This window comes from Erinaceus europaeus, chromosome 11, assembly GCF_950295315.1.
Source record: "Erinaceus europaeus chromosome 11, mEriEur2.1, whole genome shotgun sequence".
Lineage (NCBI taxonomy): Eukaryota > Metazoa > Chordata > Mammalia > Eulipotyphla > Erinaceidae > Erinaceus > Erinaceus europaeus.
Genome location: NC_080172.1, coordinates 8868029 through 8889379, shown reverse-complemented (window position 1 = coordinate 8889379; position 21351 = coordinate 8868029). Strand labels below are relative to the sequence as shown.

At 39.9% G+C, this 21351-nt stretch overlaps 1 protein-coding gene across 5 annotated transcripts in view; it reads right to left on the bottom strand.

The window, feature by feature from the left end:
- VCAN (versican) overlaps positions 1-21351 on the bottom strand; it is a 126381-nt gene that overhangs the window by 22311 nt on the left and 82719 nt on the right. For all 5 annotated transcript variants that reach the window (XM_060201132.1, XM_007518821.3, XM_060201134.1 and 2 more), the window contains 4 exons: positions 19348-19461; positions 17044-17157; positions 9814-9972; positions 7815-7897 (listed from right to left, as the gene is read on the bottom strand). In XM_060201132.1, coding sequence (XP_060057115.1) covers positions 7815-7897; positions 9814-9972; positions 17044-17157; positions 19348-19461 — 470 coding nt within the window. The remainder of the gene's footprint in view (positions 1-7814; positions 7898-9813; positions 9973-17043; positions 17158-19347; positions 19462-21351) is intronic.

Genomic DNA, 21351 nt, shown 5'->3' with positions numbered 1-21351 from the left:
AGCCAAACTTCCCCAATTTGGTGAGGCCAGGTCTTAGTGTAGGTTACACATATGACAAAGCAGGCACCTTGCTGGCCTTATTTTCACACATTACCACAAATCCCACAACCATGGACATGACTGTTGTGTCTGGTAAGAGCACCTGCTTTCCTTTGAGTTCATAACTTTTGTAAAGTGCATTATGCGTGGCTGATTTTGAATAAAGTTATTCTTTTCTTTACATCTCAGTTGAAAAACCATCTATTATGTTTTAATGTTCACATACTGGTACAACTCTAAATAAAATACTTAATGTAGAAAAACAAGAATGGTCACAAAGAGATTCTGCCCCCAAAATAATGGTTCATTTCGAATATTCAAAAGATAACACAATGAACCTCACCAATGTGTCTCAGAATCTCACCTCTCCAGAGCTCTACCCCACTAGAGAAAGACAGAAACAGGCTGAGGGGATGGATTGACCTGTCAACGCACATGTCCAGTGGAGAAGCAATTACAGAAGCCAGACCTCCTACCTTCTGCACTCCACAAAGAATTTTGGTCCATATAACTAGAGGGGGATAAAGAATAGGGAAACTTCAAATGGAGGGGATGAGACATGGAACTCTGGTGGTAGGAACTGTGTGGAACTGTACCCTTGTGATCTTACAGTCTTGTTAATAATTATTAAGTCACTAATAAAACATTCTTAAAAAGATAACAAAATGAAAATATATGGACACTGATTATTAGAAGACAGGCAAACAAACAACGAGCATTCTGTTTCAGCCATTATTTTGGAAACCAGCATTCTTGGTGCTGACAAAATTGAAGTGAAAGCTAACTGCTACCTCAGAAAATTGAGGGCCAGGAAATGAACCTGACAGATGGGTATAGTAAAATGAAAAAAGGGTATAAAAAACTGCAAGAAGGAGCCAGGTGGTGGTGCACCTGACCGAGCACACGTTAACAATGCTCAAGGACCCAGGTTCGAGCCCCCAGCCCCCACCTGCAGGGGAAAAGCTTTGTGGGTGGTGAAGCAGTGTTGCAGGCAGGCGTCTCTCTGCCTCTCCCCCTTTCTATCACCCACTTCCCTCCTGATTTCTGGCTGTCTATATCCAATAAATAAATAAATATAATACAAAAAATAAAAATGAAAGTAAGAAAGGAGTAAAGAAAGAAAGGAAGAAAGAACTGCATAGAAGACTGTCTAAAGGGAGATTTTGGACTAAACAAGGTATCCAAATGCTTATTAGATAAAATCTGAGTAAGAAGCAAGGATATTTCAAGCCTAAGGACATGTGTAAACAAAGCCCCCAGAGTGAAATCACATGACTTATATTAGGAACACTGAGTACTTTGAGGTGACAGAGCATAGCAAGTGTCAGATGAAATCGCTCAAGCTGGTCTGCTACACTAATAATCAGAATCTTATACTGAAGCTGACAGGAAGAAGATATTGAAGGATTTTAAGAAGAGGAATAAGAACTCGTAATGAACGGAGAGGAAGGTCATAGACACTGAAAGACAGACCTGGAGGGGAAATACTTTAGATTAGCCATTCATTATACCGTAGGTTAAAGAAAGAACTTAAAAGTCAGCTAATTGAATAAAAGCTAGATAAGAAATGTTTGTTTAACTTCCCCAGCTTTTATGTGTACTGAACACAGATAGCTTAACTTAATGTCTTTGAAGACAAGTCTAGGTGATGCGTGAAGTAATTCATTACTAAGGCTATTTGTCAAGATTTCTATTAAAACTACTAGGGTACTCAGAGTTAGAGATCAACAATCAAGTTATAGAATAACCTGGTAGTAGAAAATGTACTATCAAACTGAAATGTAACTAGTTAGTAGGTAACCAGGTTAGAAAGTAAAAAAAAAAAACTGAAATAAAAATAGCATTTCTGTAAATCACAAAGGTAAGGCAAGAATCAATTTTCATCATGACCTTTATAAAACTTATTTATTCCATATAAATAGTAAAAAGATCTTTAAAATCAAGGAGACACATACTTTTTAAATTTTACTAATAAACATTCAGTTATAATAGAGTCCAATTAGATGGAGTAGTCAGTCAGAATCTGAGGAACAGGAGCAATGTAGATAACTTGACAGACGGAATAAATAACTTTGTGTAAAAATATAAATTGAATCAGTTTTGCTATAAAGCAAAATCATGTTAACACACAGCAAGTTGATTTAAAGTTTGTTTCAATAAAAAAATATGGACACTGGAACCTCATATAATACAAACATAATATGTTGCAAATACCAATTTAAGGAGGCCAGGTGGTAGCACACTGGGTTAAGCGCACACAGTAAGAAGCACAAGGACCTGTGCAAGGATCTGGGTTCCAGCCCCCAGATCCCCACCTGCAGGGGTGGGGGTCACCTCACAAGCAGTTAAACAGGTCTGCAAGTGTTTAACTTTCTCTCTCCCTCTCTGTCTTCCCCTCCTCTCTCAATTTCTCTCTGTCCAATAAAATCCAAAAAATGGGCTTCAGGAGCAGGAGGTTTGCTGGCACAGAGGCCCAGCGATAACCCTGGAGGCAATAATTAATTAATTAATTAATTAATTAATTAATTGAATATTCTTATTAGTGAGTTTACAAAATCATAAAATAAAAGGGGTACGGTTGCACACCATACCTGCCTCCAAAGTTCTCAGATTCTCACCAGTATCTTTTTGTTTTAATACCCTTCTACCTCCCAAGAAAGACAAAGTCTAACAAATCTTTGTAACAGCAACAACAACAACAACAAAAAAAAAAATGGGAAGAGGGAGGAGGAGAAAAATCACTGTAAATAATAAAATCCTTAAAATTGCATGTGTTTGGAGCAGTGGTACACCTATTTGAGCGCACATGTTTCAATACGCAAGGACCCGGGTTCGAGCCCTCGGTCCCCACCTGCATGAGGAAAGCTTTGCGAGTGGTGAAGCAGGGCTACAGGTGTCTCTCTGTCTCTCGCCTTCTCTATCGCCTCCCCTCCTTCCCTCTCGATTTCTGGCTGTCTCTATCCAGTAAATAAATAAAAATTTTTAAAAAATTGCAAGCAGTCAAGTTAACACCGCTTCCTAGTATAAACAGATTCTGCTTGCCCTGATAAAGACCTAACTTAGGGGCCTTTTGAAAAGTCAGAAACTTGGAGTAAACAGAGAAACAAAGGAGAACTATTTTACAATTTTATTAAAAGGCCTGCACACATGTGGAACCTTTTAAGAATGGTGACTGTAGGACAAAAAAACAAAACAAAACAAAAAACCCACAAAAACATTTAAGAGACACCTTGGCTGTCTCAGAAAGGAAGGCTAAGAGGAAAGGCTCGTTAGAAAGGCAGGCAAGTGGGCCACACATCAGACAAGCAAGAGGCAGGCAGACTGTTGAGCAGCTGGACTTTTTGGTTCCAAAAAAGTTCAAAGTGAATGGCCACTCCTTAACACACTTTTCACCCAGAGAGAACTGAGATGAATACAAGGGCTTTTCCTTCATTAACTTGGGTCACTTCCTCCTTGTGCTTTGCTTACGTATGACATTCCTTTGCTGTCTGCATCAAGCTAAGTCCCTCACTTGGTGCAATCTCTGTCATCCTTACATTAAGTGAAAAGTCGTGTTCTTTTTTATTATTATTATTTTTTTAAATTATCTTTATTTATTGATTGGATAGAGACAGTCAGAAATCGAGAGGAAAGGGAGGACTAGAGAGGGTGAGAGACAGAGAGACACCTGCAGCACTGTTTCGCCACTTGTGAAGCTTTCCCCCTGCAGGTGGGGACTGGGGGCTTGAAACCAAGTTCTTGCACATTGTAACATGTGCGCTCAACCAGGTGTGCCACCACCCGGCCCCCCAAAAAGTCGTGTTCTTATTTAGAATCCTCTGTTAGGCTGTTTTCTCTTCTTCTGGAAAATTTGAAGGCAAATCAGTATCGAACTTCTGACTAAGTGAAATGTTTATTTGTTTAAGAAGTTTAGCAGCAATCTAGACAATTAAAATAATGCTTAAGCTATTTTATAGTACTTTCCCAGACCATTAAAATAAAAAAAAAATAGAGCTGGTGAGATAGCATAATGGCTATGCAAAGAATTTCATGGAGGCCAGCTAGTGGTACACCTGGCTGAGTGCACACGTTACAGTAACCAAGGACCAGGCTTTGAGTCCCCAGTCCCCACCTCCAGCTTTGCAAGTAGTGAAGCAGTGCTGCAGGTACCTTTCTGTCTCTTTTCCTCTGTCTTCTGTTTCCTTCTTGCTTTCTGACTGTCTCTATCAAATAAATAAAAGTAATAAAATATTAGAATAAAATAATTTCATGCACGAGGCTCCAAGATCCCAGGTTCAGTCCCCAGTGCCACTATAAACTAGAGCTGAGCTGGCGTCCTTACGTCTCCTTCTCTTTGAATCTCTCACTAAAAATAAGATTAAAATACTTTTTAAAAAAATTAAAAAGTAATGAATACAGACGAGAACAAAAGTAGAAAATTCAGGGCCGGGTGGGGGTACACCTGGTTGAGCACACGTTACAAAGTGAAAGGACCCAGGTTCAAGCCCCCAGTCCCCACCTGCAGGAGGGATTCTTTGTGAGTGGTGAAGCAGGGCTGCAGGTGTCTCTCTCTTCCTCTCTATCTCTCCCTCCCCTCTCAATTTCTGACTATCTATATCCAATAAATAAATAAAGATAATTTAAAAAATTAATTAAATTTAAAAATAATAAAATAAAAGTCATGAGCTGGCTTTCTTCAATATAGTAATAGTAGGATAATGACATCTGATAAGTCCAACCCACCTGAAATGCATCTGAGAAGGGAGATAAGTCCCTATTTGGAACCTACATAGGAGCTAGTTATATGCCAACATTCACTCTCATTAACCAGGTTCCAAAGGACTTTACCAGAGACACAGTGAGAAACACAGAGCAGGCAAGAGAAAGTCTCCTTTGAAGATCTGAACTGTTAGTGGAATAAATATCCAGGAACCACAACAAACAACTAGTAACACACAATAATACTAAGATTTAAAACATACAAATCAATTCTACATAACCAAGAACAGATTGGGAACGGTCTGGGAGTTGGCTCCATCAGGTCACTATGTAACAAATGACAGACTTTACATATACACCACCTGGCCAAAGGCAGCTTATTCTAGGCTCACAGCCAGAACACACAGGCACCCAGCCAACAGGTACACTTTAGATGAATTGTGGTCTGGGTCTACAAGGCACAAGTAAGTACCAATGAGAAGTGACCACTGGAGTCCTTTGCCTTCTAACCTGTTGGAACAGTTGTGAGCTCAAAAAGGAATATAGCCCTTTCCACTAGACTATTTATTAGGGAATGTTTGTAGAAGTTAAACTTAATAGTGGGTATCCCTCCAAACCCAGTTTATACCACAGATTTGAAGTATACAACTCACAATGGAAAATTCATTGAGTGTCTACATACTAAGTAATATAGGCTCCGTTACTATACAGTCATCATAGAGATCACAAGTGTTGTGTCACTGAAAGTCAACGTGTGTATGTATCTGTTTTGTCCTGGGGGTGTGCCCACCCCCAACCATTGACTTTTCTACTTCCCTCCTTATCACCACTAACTGGTCTTATATTCCAAAAGTATACTGATAAAAAAATTAATTCTCTGTAATATGAAAAAAAATAAATTTCATATTCATTTAGAAATTCAATTAATAAAAACAAAATCCTCTACCTCAATTAAAGTTAACTAAGAGGGCTGGGCAGTGGTACAACGGGTTGAGCGTACACACACATTACCATGTACTAGTTCCTGCCCCCAACTATCGGGGGAAGCTTCACGAGCAGTGAAGAGGGGCTGCAGGTGTCTCTCTTCCACTCTCCCTCTCTATCTCCTCTTCCCTCTCAATTTTTTTCTGTCCTATAAAATTAAAAAATAATAAGTATGTAAAAATGAATAGATAAGGTCACATATGTGTATCAACCACTGACCAACATTATCCCCCAGAAACAACTACTCCTTTCAGCAAAATGAAAACACAAGCATGCAACAAGCACAGATACACAGTGAAGTTCAGAACTAGACAAGATTTAACTATTGATAAGGAAAAATTAGTAGACATACACCGCTGGAAGTATAATTCATGAACCATCTACTTTCTCTATATTTCTGTACTGTGTGGAACTTGAGGGCCATTGTATTGACTCAGTAGAAAGCGTGAAGACGGGGACGACAGTCTGGAATTTAAGGGTCGCTCAAGGCAAAACACAAGGCAGACTCTATTTATTTTTGCCTCCAGGGTTCTCGCTGGGGCTCCATGCCTGCACAACGAATCCATTGCTCCTATGTCATTTTTTTTTTCCCAATAGGACAGAGAGAAACTGAGAAGGGAGGAGAAGATAGGGAGAAAGATAGACACCTGCAGCCCTGCTTCATTACCTGTGAAGTGACCCTTTTGCAGGTGGTGAGGCTGGGACTCAAACCAGGATCCTAGAGCAGGTCCTCACACTTTGTACTACGTGCACTTAACATGGTGCACCACTGCCCGGCCCCAGCATACTCCTTTTGAAATCAAAGAGTTAGCAGCTAGAAGAAAGTCTGTGACTCTGGAGACAATTCTGTGTTCAGGGACTGGTTTCACCACTTCATAGCATTGTGACCTGACCGGGAAAATATTTCAGAGCAAGTGGTAGTCCTTTTCTTTACTGTAAACCCTCCCTGATGGCTCCTTTAAAAGAGTATTGTCGGAGTCGGGGGTAACGCAGCAGATCACGCACACATGGCTTGAAGTTCAAGGACTGGCTTAACGATCCCGGTTCGAGCCCCAGGCTCCCCACCTGCAGGGAGGTCGCTTCACAAGCAGTGAAGCAGGTCTGCAGGTATCTTTCTCTCCCCCTCTCTGTTTTCCCCTCCTCTCTCCATTTCTCTCTGCCCTATCCAACAACATCATCAATGACAACAATAATAACCACAACAATGATAAAAACAAGGGCAACCAAAGGGGAAAGAATAGCCTCCAGGAGCAGTGGATTCATGGTGCAGGCACTGAGCCCCAGAATTAAACCTGGAGGCAAAAAAATAAAAAATTTAAAAAAGAGTATTGTCAAGATTCAGTGCACAGAAACAGACTTAATCGTATTCCAGAAAAGCACACCGAGGCTTTCCTAAACTGCGTAAAATGTCCAGATATAGAGGTTACTCTTGGCATCTCTTCTAGAATGAACTTTACATTTAGCCAAGCTCATTACAGTCAGATGAGTGGCCAGTAGTATGTGAAATTTAACTACTTAAGTAATGCAAACACACAAAGGGCTCAAAAATTAACTCCCCAGTTTATCTTTTGCTTATCGACTTTAAAATTTAATTCACACTTACTAAGCTGCCCAGTGGAGCTCAACTTCGGCTACACCTGGGGACACTTCAAGCCTCGGCTTTAATGAATATGGCTTGAGGCCCCTGCCATCAGAATTTCATTACAGCGCCACCTCCCGGCCGCCCACTAAGAAAGCCAATTCTTGAAAATTAGATGGATGTTTTGACTAGTAGTTGCTCCAAAAAAAAAAAGCTTTGTCTGTCATGATTTACTTAGCCTACTCACAGTTGGAGTTAGTATTACTAAGTCTTCTGTGTAGGATGCAGAAAAAAAAAATAATAATGAAGTAGCCACTAGAAGCTGAATAGATGAAACTCACAAGAGTATAATCCAACAGGAGACAGACAGATCAGTCCATGTGGGAGTCTATTTAACATCGCTCTAGATCAATGAGGGACCTGGAGGAAGTCATGTAATGAATTTTCTCTATGTAGCATGCAATCAGTGTACAATACCAAGTCCCTAGAGCTGGTATTTCTATCAGCAACTTACCAGTGTGCTGCCGTCAGTCCAACGGAAGTCATGCTCAAACATCTTGTCATTGAGGCCTATCCACTGGTAATCATGGCCCACACCTAAGATGAATGAAATGACACATATTTTTTTTTTATCACATTTTCCATATAAGGATAAAGTATATCAAATAAAAATTACTTCATATTGAGTCATGCCATCTTTTCTTCTGGTTGAATTCTTGTTGAATGGCTCATGAAATAACTTTCATAGTCTATCTTTTATTCTTCTGGTCAATGTGCTCCAAACTAAAAAGCTAATTTGCAAACGTTCTGAAACAATATAAGACACAAGATAATAACTCCCTAGAAGCTTATTATTACTAAATATTTTCCATTATTAAAAAAACTTTCTTTTTTTTATTAAATTCTGCTATGAATAAAAATTCAGTGACTACGAGGCTGGGCAGTGGTGCAGCTGATTGAAAGCACACATTATTATGTGAAAGGAACAGGGTTCAAATCTCAGATTCCTACCTGTAAAGGAAAAGCTTTATAAGCATTTGGTTGAGCTATAGATTTCTCTCTGTCTCTCTGTCTCTCTCTGTCTCTCTCTCTCTCTCCCTCCCTCTCCCCACTTGTCTGTCCTTCCTGTACTATTTCCCCATTCCCTGTGTATTTGAGTGGCAGCATCAAGGCATGTGAACTTTCACAACTCCAAGAACTTTTTCATTCACACAGAGCAAAAGAAAGAGAAACACAGAACCAGAGCCACCTCCATTTCCATACTATCTCCCATGTGATGCCCTGGCCTTCATTTATGTAAATGGCAAAGCACAGGTCTGACCCAGTAAGTTATCACTTTAGCCCTGAAGCCAAATTTCCATGATCTAAAATAAAGAGAAAACTGGCTGAGAACCAATTGTGTACAGTGCTTATGGTCGATATACACAATCGAATGCTACTCAGATTTTCAAAATGGTGAATTTATCTTCTCCACCTCATATTGGATGGAGCTTAAAGGAATCATGCTGAGATAAGTCAGAAAGAGGAGGATGAATATAGGATGATCTCACTCATGAGCAGTTCTTCAGAAACAAGAACAGCGACAGGAAACAAAGTAAACATTGAACTGGTCTGGTGTGTCGTACCAAAACAAAGGACTCTGGGGAAAGAGGACAGGGAGAAAGGTGGAGGGAGGGGATATTACAGATCCTGGTGCATGCTGATGAAAAAGGACCCAAGTTTGAGGTGAGAGTGTTTTGCAGACACCTAACATGGTAAGATATGAAACTGTGCCAACCACTATACTGTAAACCACTAACTTCCCAATTTAAAAAAAAATAGAATGCTTTTTAACAATTTAGTTTTAATTAGTGGCACAAGAATAGATGAAATATTTTCCTCTTGGGAGTCAGGCAGTAGCACAGCAGGTTAAGCGCACATGGCGTGAAGCACAAAGACCAGTATAAGGATCCCAGTTTGAGCCCCAGGCTCCTCACCTGCAGGGGTGTCTATCTTTCTCTCCCCCTCCCTGTCTTTTCCCCTTCTCTCTCCATTTCTGTCTTATCTAACAATGACGACAACCATAACAACAACAATAAAAAACAAGGACAACAAAAGGGGAGATAAATAAATACACACACACACACACACACACACACACACATATATATATATGAAATATTTTTTTCTTTAACTTTAGACAAACCCAAATTCAAACTAGAGATCATGAAGATAATCATGTGTTGGTGAATTAGACTAAATTGTAAGTAACCATTTTTTCCAAGTCAGAAAAATTATCAAATAGCAATTTCCTATGATTCAACCTATAGCACAGTAGGTCTCTTATTGCTGCAGGCAAAGAACATCTCCTATGTTATAAGAAATGTTTCCCAAAGTTGGAAGGAACTTCTAGAGGAAACTGCCAAGTGACTTGAATCACAACTGAGATATTTCTTCTCAGTTAGATGCAGGGAAAAAAACTAAAACTGGTGAGAATGAATGATGTTTCCGGACACTGTGTATTTGCTACGTACGATTGACAAACATTTGTTCTTCATGGGAGAGAATACTCGTGAGATGGGCTCCCTGCAGACGGCATTCCCGTTCAGCTGCATCCCACGTGCGTCGATGGGCAAAGTATTTGTAGCACTGCCCTTGGAATTTGTGCCAGCCGTAGTCACAAGTTTCGGTGTCTGGGAAGAAACACAAGGTTTATTAAATTCATCTACGTCATTCAAACTTGGCTTACTGACATAAGGAGTGGTAGAGAAGCCAAATCAATGTCCCTGAAGTAAAGGATTCACACTATGATGACAAAGAAATTTATGATAAAGAAAGCCCAGCAAATTCCCTGCTGCAAAGGCAGCTGTACATCTTTTAGACTGAAAACAAACAAACAAACAAAAAAGTACCTAAATGCCATTTTCTTCATTAAGGCCAGTCTCAGCCAGAGAAAATACTGAACAGGGAGCCAATCAAAACCTTTTAAGCTGCAGTGTCTGCAGATTTAACTTGGCCTATGGGCCTGTTTCTTAGCAAAACAACTTTTTTCAGGGAATCCTGCAAGGGGCCAGGTGAGGGTACATCCGATTGAGCTCATATGTTACAATATGCAAAAGCTCAGCCCACCTGCAGAAGGACAGCAGGGCTTCATGGTGTCTTTCTCTCTCTGTCACCCTCTGCCTCTCAATTTCTGCCTATCTCTATCCAATAAATAAATAAAGATAATTTGAAATGTTCCTATTCATGACCACAGAATGTGAGCTCAGACCTATAGGGATGCAGGAGTCACACAGGCTCCTAAGCTGAATATGGGCCCCAGATCACATCAATTAGATGGGGTTTATAATCAACAATATTTATATACCTTTCCCATATTTGGGTGCTACTCTCTTCATGATCCAGCTTTCTGGTCCTTTTACAACCATTACACCATCTCCCCAGACAATAATTTGAATCCAACTGCATGCATATCAGATGTCAGGCTCAGGGAAAAAAAAAAAAACTAGATAGTCATGGGCTCTTTGGAATGTAACTAAAATAGGACTACTAACTATCTACAAAATGGAGACCCCTCAACTCTTCATTTGAACTATTCCAGCCTTTGGGTTCATGATTAGTCAACAATTTGTTTGGCTCAATATGTTAACTTTTTTTTTTCAGCCACCAGGTTCCAGATGCTAATATAATGCCATCCAGAGTTCCCTGGGCAGAGGACCCCACCAATGTGTCCTAGAGCCCCACTTCCCCAGAGCCCTGCCCCACTAGGGAAAGAGAGAGACAGGCTGGGAGTACGAATCAACCTGCCAATGGCCATGTTCAGCGGGGAAGCAATTACAGAAGCCAGACCTTCCACCGTCTGCAACCCACAATGACCCTGGGTCCATACTCCCAGAAGAATAAAGAATAGGAAAGCTGTCTACAGCCATACCACCATGAACACTCCAGATCTCGTCTAATCTCGGAAGAATAGGAAAGCTATCAGGGGAGAAGGTGGGATACAGAGTTCTGGTGGTGGGAACTGTATGGAGTTGTACCCCTGTTATCCTATGGTTTTTGTCAGTGTTTCCTTTTTATAAATAAAAATTTTTTTAAAAAGATAATTTAAAAGAGAGAGAGAATCTTACAAATGACAAGGTAAAAGGAATTTGAACGTTCTATGTGCATAAAATCACCAAAGGTCCTGCAACTAAGCCTTTCCCACCACAGGCTCTTGCCAGGCTAAAATTTCAGAGGAGGGAGTCGGGCAGTAGCGCATCAGGTTAAGCAGACATGGCGTGAAGCGCAAGGAATGGGGAAGAATCCTGGTTAGAGCCGCAGCTCCCCACCTGCAGGGGAGTCGCTTCACAGGCGGTGAAGCAGATCTGCAGGTGTCTATCTTTCTCTCCTCCTCTCTGTCTTCCCCTCCTCTCTCCATTTCTCTCTGTCCTATCCAACAATGACAACATCAATAATAACTACAACAATAAAACAACAATGGCAACAAAAGGGAAAAATAAGATGATTTCTTTTAAAAAAAATTTAGAAAAGAGAAGAAAAAAGATCTTTCTCAATAAGCAGCTTCTGCGATATAGCTAGGACTATAGTGAGAGGCAGCATAGGTCATTCCCAGTGAAAAATGAATCAGGATTATAAATTTATCAAGAAAGCAATAAGTACCCAGTGAAACACACACACACACACACACACACACACACACACACACACACACACACACACACACACTACCATACCCAAGGACCAGGGTTCAAGCCCCAGGTTTCCATCTGCAGAGGAAAAGCTTCAAGAACAAGGCAGTGAAACAGTGCTATAGGTGTTGTCTACCTTTCTCCCTCTCTTCCTCTTCCTTCCCCCTCAATTATTCTATCTTGGGGAAAAGAAAATAAATGCCACTGGCAACAGTGGACTCATCATGCAGGTACTGATACTCAGTGGCAATTAAGAAAAAAAAAAAGTAACAACCAAAGACCTTTAACTTAGCCCCTCCTTCGTCAAGCCACATTGATGTATGTGCATATGAATATATTTCCCCTTTTGCAACTAGCACATCATAATTAGTATTGTGGTGGGTGGATCATATATTTATATTTTTCAAATGTAGCTGCATAGCACACTGGCAATAAACTTCAGCTGTAGCTATTTATGTCTTATGTATTGACACAAGAAAACAGTGTTACTCATAGCAGTGTATTCTGTCTTCCTACACACATACACACACATACACACACACACACACACACACACACACACACACATATGTAATTAAAGAATTATTTCATTATAGCATGATCTAGGTTTCAGGTATGTATCAATGGCAATCAACACAGCACTGTATTCTCTTTGGTGAAATTCACTCCCACTCTCTCATGTACTTGTAGGTCAGGGTATTAAACAGGGATCAGTAAAAAGAATTTTTATTTTTACAATAAATGTCTCATAAATATATGGAGCAGATGATTCCAGAAAAACTGCAAAGTTTGTAGAATTTTAAGCACAAAAACTTTTCACGTCACCTAACACGTGGCCCTAAAGTGATCCCCTCCCCTTTCAATGAAGAAATTCAGATAGCATTAGATAACATGAGTGCTATTTTAGAAGCAAGACTTGGTCCCCACATTGAAAGTCAACTTGCCTTTTGACTTCTACTAGTCTTTCTATAATAATGAAAAATCATGCATTCTGAGAATTTTGATTTTTTTTTTTCTGGCTTCAGTGACTTACATCACAATCACACAATAGATGCAGATTATTTCTGAGCACAGCTTTTATTTCAGTTTAGTCTATGGGGCCTGTTGTTTTAGTTGCAGCTAGCAGCTAATTGGTTTAAACAATATGTACTGGGAGTTTCAGAGTTTTATGAAAGTTTTGTTTAGAGATCATCAAATCTCCTCGAAAATGACCCAGGACACAACCAGCTGACTTGGAAATAATAACACTATCTATCCATGAATGAATCATATTTTAGCTACTTGGATGTAGCAATTTCTCTTTGGGAATGTTCACATGGAAAAGTTTAGAGGTGAAATAGGAGAGGAAGGAAGGAAACATTTTCATATATCAAGGCATTAGTCTATAAGACAGGAGAATTGGATAAAATTTTAGAACACTCTACTGCCAAAGTCAATAATGTAATATTGTAATAACACAACCTTCGTTAGCTTTGAAAAGCTTTACTTGCTTCTAGACACAGTATAAAATGCTAATGGATTCTAATTTATTGCTAATGAACTAGGAAAATTATTCTATATGCTCTTTCTTAGCCTCTATTCACACAAATGCTTTTGGTCTTTTTTCTGTTAATAGTTAAAGAATTTGTCATTAGTATTTTTCCTTTCTCGCACAGACACAAACCCCAAATTTCACCAGATTCACATGTGTAACTACAGTTTTTAAAGTAATGTCATAATTAGTAGGAATATATGTTCCTAACACAGGTCCCAAAAATAAGGGCAGCATTTCTGTCAAAAAGCAAACAGGAACAATTTACCCTGTACTCTAAAGTTTTATAATGATTTTTAATATGTGCAAATAACACTTAGGAGGAGGACTTTGAATTTTTAAAGTTAAATATCAATATTGTTGGACTTAATTTTTAAGTATTCATGAATTTTGAAGTACTCATGAATATACATATAATAAAGGACTGTATATCAAGCAGTATCTTCTAAGATGCTGTCCTGACAGGAGATATCTGAAGTCATCTATTATTCAATATCACCTAAAATTAATGCAGTACAAATTTCCTGTGTTAAAATGTCAGATTTCAGGAGTGATTCTTCCTTATTAAATCTTTGGGTATTTAGAAAAATGGATTAGGCTGGCAACATAGCTCAACTGCATTTGTGCCTGACCAGCCCCCCCACCCTACCTCCTGGAAGGAAGCTCTGTTCCTATGGTAGCTTTTCCTCTCGCCTTCTATCTCTCTGTCACTGTATCTTAAAAAAAAAAAAAGTCGGTAGTCGGGCAGTAGCGCAGGTGGCGCAAAGCGCAAGGACCGGCGTAAGGATCCCAGTTTGAGCCTCCAGCTCCCCATCTGCAGGGGAGTCACTTCACAGGCGGTGAAGCATGTCTGCAGGTGTCTGTCTGTCGTTCTCTCCCCTTCTCTGTCTTCCCCTCCTCTCTCCATTTCTCTCTGTCCTATTCAACAAAGACGACATTAATAGCAACAATAACGACTACAACAATAAAACGATAAGGGCAACAAAAGGGAATAAATAAATAAATATTAAAAAAAAAAAGTCAGCCCAGGCAGGTAAATCCCAGAGACAACAAAAACACATAATCATAAAAATAATAAAGAAAAAAAAGGATATTTTGAAACCCCTATAGACCAAAGCTTACATGACAAAGCCCCAGATTCAGTATTGCCTCAATGTGTGTGGTGAGAATAGTGGGAACGGGTGTGGCATTTTCTGTTCATGGCCATGGAAACTGAAACTATGACTCTTAAGCAATTTCTTAAAAAAAAAAAAACACTCTTCATGCTATATAGATAATGGTTTAAACATCACTGACAAATAACTATCACTATCAGATACTCAAAAAACTGTCAACACTTAGACTTGTTGCTGGCAAGCCGTATCACTGGTTTTAGCTGGGGGTGGTCTATGAGTTCAGAGATAACATCTTCCTATTTGAAAACCCCATCTAGATACTTTCATTTATTCTCATCCCATCAAAATGTGTCCCCTGATCCAGAGTTAATGGGAATTGGAAAGTTACTAACAAGGAGAATAGAAAAGGTCAGCTGAAGAAATAATGACACAGTCATCATGAAAATTTGGACAGAAAACTATTTAGACAACAGAGCTGCTATTAATGAAGGAAACATTTGTTCTTAGGCAACCTGAAAAAAAGGAGAAAAAAAATCTTTTGGTATCCTGGCAGTAAATCATAGGAGCACAGCTGCATCTGGTAAACAGACTGGGGTTACTGTTTCTCTGCAAGTAGCATGAATGAAAGCTGGACTTGCTTTAAGTTTAGACAAGAAAAAGGAGGGGAAAGGAAAGGAGGAGAGAGGGGAGGAGAGGGGAGCAGAGGGGAGAGGAGAAGAGAGGAGAGGAGAAAAGAGAAGAGAGGAAAAGAGAGGACAGGAGAGGAGGGGGAGAGGAGGTATTTCTAGGGAGAAGAGGAGAGGAGAGGAGAGGAGAGGAGAGGAGGGGAGGGGAGGGGAGGGGAGGGGAGGGGAGGGGAGGGGAGGGGAGGGGAGAGGAGGGGAGGGGAGGGGAGGGGAGGGGAGGGGAGGGGAGAGGAGAGGAGAGGAGAGGAGAGGAGGGGAGGGGAGGGGAGGGGAGAGGAGGGGAGGGGAGGGGAGGGGAGGGGAGGGGAGAGGAGAGGAGAGGAGAGGAGAGGAGAGGAGAGGAGAGGAGAGGAGAAGAGGGAAGGGAAGGGAAGGGAAGGGAAGGGAAGGGAAGGGAAGGGAAGGGAAGGGAAGGGAAGAGAGAAATATCTGATAGCTAGGTGACACTAGAAATGAAAGGAAAAAAAATTAAGCTTTTCTTTTTATTTTTTGAAAGAGAGGGGGAAAGTTACTGGCTCTAAGGTCCCATCCAAGGTTCTATTATCATTGAATCCATCAGGAAGGATGTACACATTGCTTCTCAAAGATTATGCTGAGCCTTAAACAAACAGATATCAGCAGTAAAGAGAGAAGAAAGCCTCCCTAAAAACTCAACTATTACTCACCTTCTTCAGGGGGCATGGCAATTGGCATTTGTTTAAACTGCGGTCATGGGTCATGCCAAGATTAACGCTTTAAAACAGAATGTGGGACCAGGCCAGTATCTAAGTATTTAATACATTTTCAATCTGTCCTGTGGAGTGGAAATTTGGCATTAAGAATTTTTGTTAAAAACAAACCACTTTAAGTAGAGGTAATGGATCTTTCAAAACTGAGTAGGCTAGGCATCCAGTCTGTTACTGATTGATAGACTAGCCACCTGAAATTCCCTCTCAGGGAGGGGCAGATAGCATAATGGTTATCAAAGACACTCTCATGCTTGAGGCTCCAGAGTCCCAGGTTCAAACTCCTGTACCACCATAAGGCAGAGCTGAGCAGTGCTCTGGTAAAAATTAATTAATTAAATCAATTCACTCTCAGCTTGGTCATAAAATGCAAATCACAGGAGTCACACTATTCAAGGCTTCATGAGCACAGTTTTTCATTCAGGGTAAAACAAATAAAGCAAGTAGATGTTTTATCAATAGGAAAATTCCCCAGAGGACAGGTTTGAAATACTTGTTTATTGTTTGCCAAGCAAAGTTGATGTAGTCTAACAACTGTATCAACTCTTTCTCCAGAGATGGTTGAGTATGAAAACAAAACAAAACAAAACAAAAATCTCAGTGAGTGTTAAGAATTAATTGGTATATGAATAAAGCCAACTAACAATAAACTCAATACTTCTTAGTACAAGTCACACATATGGATTAAGGTCAGTGTCTAGCTTGTCCCCAGAGAAAATACAGACAACAGTGTACCTTTTGTTAACTAGCTAGCCTCAAATCCAGTTCAGTGTGCCTATCTGCAATTTCAGTTTATCAGCAAAAGTATTAATAATAATATTAACCAAGTTAGTAGTATTGTTCTGGTGCTATTAATTATGGACATTTAGGAAAAGCTGATGTATTGACATCACCTATAACTTTCCTCTGCGAGAAAGAAAATGAAGTGTTAGCAAAGTTGCTAAGACTCCACATCATTATGACAACAGGCTATCTGGAAACTCTGTTTATAAGAGCTGTCAAGTTGAACTGGCTCTTACCTTGCTCACAAAGTGCACCAACATAGCTTGGAAGGCAGAGACACCTGAATGTGTTAAACCCATCAATGCATGTGGCTCCGTTTCGACAAGGATTAGAGTGGCATTCGTCAAAATCTGAAACAAAAGTGTTCAATTTCACAGAATGACTTTCAAAAAGGGCCAGAGGACTTTATTTAGTATGAACTCAGCAGACAGCACACAAGATAGGCAGTTATATCTGAATTTCAGATTAAAAATCTTTTAAGTGTAAATCAATCCACTATTATATTAAAGGACCATCTAAGGTAAAAAAAAAAAAATCTCTTATCTGAAATTCAAATTTAACTGGCCTCCTTCTTAAATAAAATGGCATTTTGGTTACAGAGCCATGTTGTGATTTCTCTCACTGTGTTTCTCTTATAAAAGTAAATAAACTATGAGGGCTGGGTGATAGTGCAGCAGGTTAAGCACACATGGCATGAAGTGCAAGAACCTGCATAGGGATCCCTGTCTGAACCCCTGGCTCCCCACCTGCAGGGGGGTCACCTGACAAGCAGTGAATCAGGTCTGCAGGTGTCTATCTTTCTCTCCCCCTTTCTGTCTTCCCCTCCTCTCTCCATTTCTCTCTGTCCTATCCAGCAACAGCAACATCTATAACAACAATAATAATAACTAGAACAATAAAACAACAAGGGCAACAAAAGCGGGGGAAGCCTCCAGGAGCAGTGGATTCATGGTGCAGACACAAAGCCCCAGCAATAACCCTGGAGGCAAAAAAACAAAAAGGTAAATAAGTTATAAGATATATATTTAAAAAATAAAAGGGCATTCTACTTCTTTTTCTAGCGTTTGCCCTTCTTCCGTAGCCAGTCAACAGCATCAGGTTGAGCCTGATGTAAAGTTTCAAGACCTCCTTTGAATCTGGAGAGGTGGCAGTCGTTGACTATTGTGGGTCATAGTCGCATTCTACTTATTAAAGCTGACAACTCTAAGAAAATGCCAGTGATATTCAGAGGAGAGACATTGTCTCCGGAGCTCTGAAGTGAAATGAGCATTCTAAAACCATGAAGAATCCCTTTAGCCTCATTCAGTCCTGATTCAATGCTCTGTTTAGCTCATTTGCGAGACCCTGAGAATACTCATCTGGTTCCACTGCCTCAGGACCCAACCCTCCAGGAGATCCCCTTTCACTCTACAGATTGACGTTGTCTTTTATGTCATCGTAGAAGTCATGATACTTTTATTCCGAGGTTTCCGAACACCCCCCACAGCCCTATTGCAGACAGTTTTGATTCTCAAAGTGTGCTACCTAGACCTGAAAATGTCAGTGTCACTACAGAACGCTAAAAACACAGGTGGCTGGCTTCCCAGGGGGAGCACACACATTACAGTGCACAAGGAAGAGGAAGGAGGGAGCTTCAGTTTCATCAGTAGTGAAGCAGTGCTACAGGTATCTCTCTTTCTCTTTATCTCTGTCTCCCCCTTCCCAGAGGTTAACTGCCCTGCATTTCCAAGGCCCTGGATTCAATTCCCAGCACCACATAAGAACAACAAAGATGAAAAATCAGTAGAACACTATGGACGGGAGAACATTGCCTCATATCAGTACAGTCTCTCTTACTAAGCTGAGAAAACTAGATGAAGGAAATGTCTTATTGGTAGAGTTCATGCAACAGACCTCAAGTTTGGTTGTGAAAAAGAGAGAGAGAGAGGAAGAGAGAGACAGAAGGAGGAGGAGGAGGAGGAGAAGGAGAAGATAGAATAAAGAAGAGGAGGAGACAAAGAAAGAACCTTAGCTCGCACCAGACCAGAAGATAAAATAGATCAGGAATGGGGAAGGTGGCAACAATCTGTTTTACTGAGCTGTCCAGAAGAAACTTTATATATATTTGGCTGCCCGGTTATGTCTGAGGCTTGGTACCTACACCATAAATCCACTGCTCCTGTGGCCATTTTTTTTTTTGGATGGGACAGAGAGAAATTGAGAGAGGGAAGGGGAAGATAAAGAAGGAGTAAAAAAGACACCTACAGATGTGCTTCACCACTTGTAGGGAGCAAGGGACTCGAACCGTGATCCTTGCATGGGTCCTTGGGCTTGGTTCTATGTGTGCTTACAACGGTACGCCACCGCCCAGCCCCCCCATTAAGTAAACACCTTTCCCCATTTCCCAGACCTTTCTTAACTTACACTTTGAACTTCATGTCACAGATAATTTATGTACTCATGCATGTCTCTGGAATGCCTTTGACTGCACCTAGTAATCTAAATCCTTCCACAACATAGCTTCTACAGATGAACTCCAGTCTTTCACGAGGCCATCTTACCGAGTTCACACTGGTCACCGCTGTACCCCGGCACACAGGTGCACACATAGGATGTTTCAGTGGGATAGCAGGTGCCTCCATTGAGGCACGGATTCATTTTGCAACGATCAGGTCCTGCCAAGTTCAGGAAAATAAAAAAAAATTTTAAAAAGCAATTAGGCTCATCGCTTAAGTTCAGTGTAGTTCAGTATATTTTAGCATAAATTCCTACCATAGTATAAGCTTTTACCACAGCAATTTAGAGTTACTACATTTAAAAATTCATTGTCTGGAGTGATTTTTTTTTTTTTTGGCATTGTAACTAATTGTTACATACATTCATTTCTGGAATTCAATGACTTTAAGATGATTTTTTTTGTACAATATCTGGCAACTAATATAATCTACTGCAGATTTAGTTGGCATGATAATGGTGATTGATTTTAGTCAAAAATGATTACATGTATGTGCACAGTGAATGGAAAATGTATTCTTTTAAACAAGGTTAGTTCATGTGAAATGGCTTGGATACACAGAACATGCATTCTTTTTAGCAGATTGGCTTGTTACCATCATTTGAATTATTATTGCCTTTTACCACTTAATGCTCAGAAACTTTTTCTTCCACAGTGTGCACTGAAGTCTCTTCTGCTACATTAATATGCATTTTCCAAAATCACGTCCCAAATGTACTCCTTTAAATAATACTTGAAGAAAAGCAACATATGGATTAAACGCTACCTTATAAAACAAACCCAATACAAAAAAAAAAAAGCCTCACCTAAAATGACACCCCAAAAGTTTATTAGTTTTCTCATTAAAACACACACACAAATAATCAGCATTTCCGGCAAATAGACATAAAGGCCAGAGACACAAATTTATGAGGAAAGGCAGGTTTTAAAAAATATTTTCTGATTGCAAACAGGTTTATAGCACTTGAGACATAGATTTCATTCTATAATACTGCTTGAATAATTGCCATTAAATTAATAGGTAGCTTATATCAAGTATTTGATTGCTTTCACAAGTTGCCTATATTTCAAAATGTCCAAGAAATAAAATGAGAGTTAAAAGTTTTTTAGAAAGTGTGCCAAGCATGATGTACATGGTTAAACACACATATTATCATTGGAGGGAACCTGGGTTTTATTCCCCCACTCCCTATCTGCAGGGGAAAAGCTTCACAAGCAGGTCTTTCTCTCTCCCTCCCTCCCTCTCTCTCCCTCTCTCCCCCCCCCCACTTTCCTCTCTCATTTTCTATGTCTCCTATCAAATAAAAAAGAAAAAAAAACTTGTTTGAAGAAAAAAATAGTTTGAAGTATTTAAGTTATTGGAAAAGTCACAACACATTTCACATTTTTGCATAGAAATATATGTCATGACTTTTCTGACAACCTGATAAATAAAGTATACATGAAATAATAGTCATAACTTTGAAGGAAATATGAATATAAGCAAGGTACTGATATAGGAGGTAGCTGAGCCCTCCTTCCCCTCAGGTCAGAGCCTAATTATAACTATTAGAGTATTAAGTAATTCTGAACTACCAGAAAGACTTGATACCTCCGTATGGACAGGACAGAGGACATGGAGTGGGGTCACCTTTATAATGAGGTCCCTTCAGATGCTTAGATCTACTTCATCTAGAACTAGTGCAATTTGTCTAAAACTCTCTCTCCTAAACCTATTTAAGATCTTCTGTGAAAACCAAATTTGATTACGCTCTTGAAGCACACTCAACGCCTTTGTAACAAAACCACAATCACAACATTTCCACGTGTTGCCATTAATGCAAAAACCTAACCACACTTATGTGAAAGTGCTCAGTGAAAGGTGCATCACACAAATGCAAAAGCTACTATTATTATTCTCACCAGAGACAGTAGACACCATGCTGAGATTATGAGACAAGGACTTGGCAGAAAACATGGGTCTTTCTGTGAACTTTAAATGTTTCAATGAAGAGTTCTGACTTTATGAAATTTCTTTTTCCCTAAGTAGTAATCTACATTGATCTTTGAA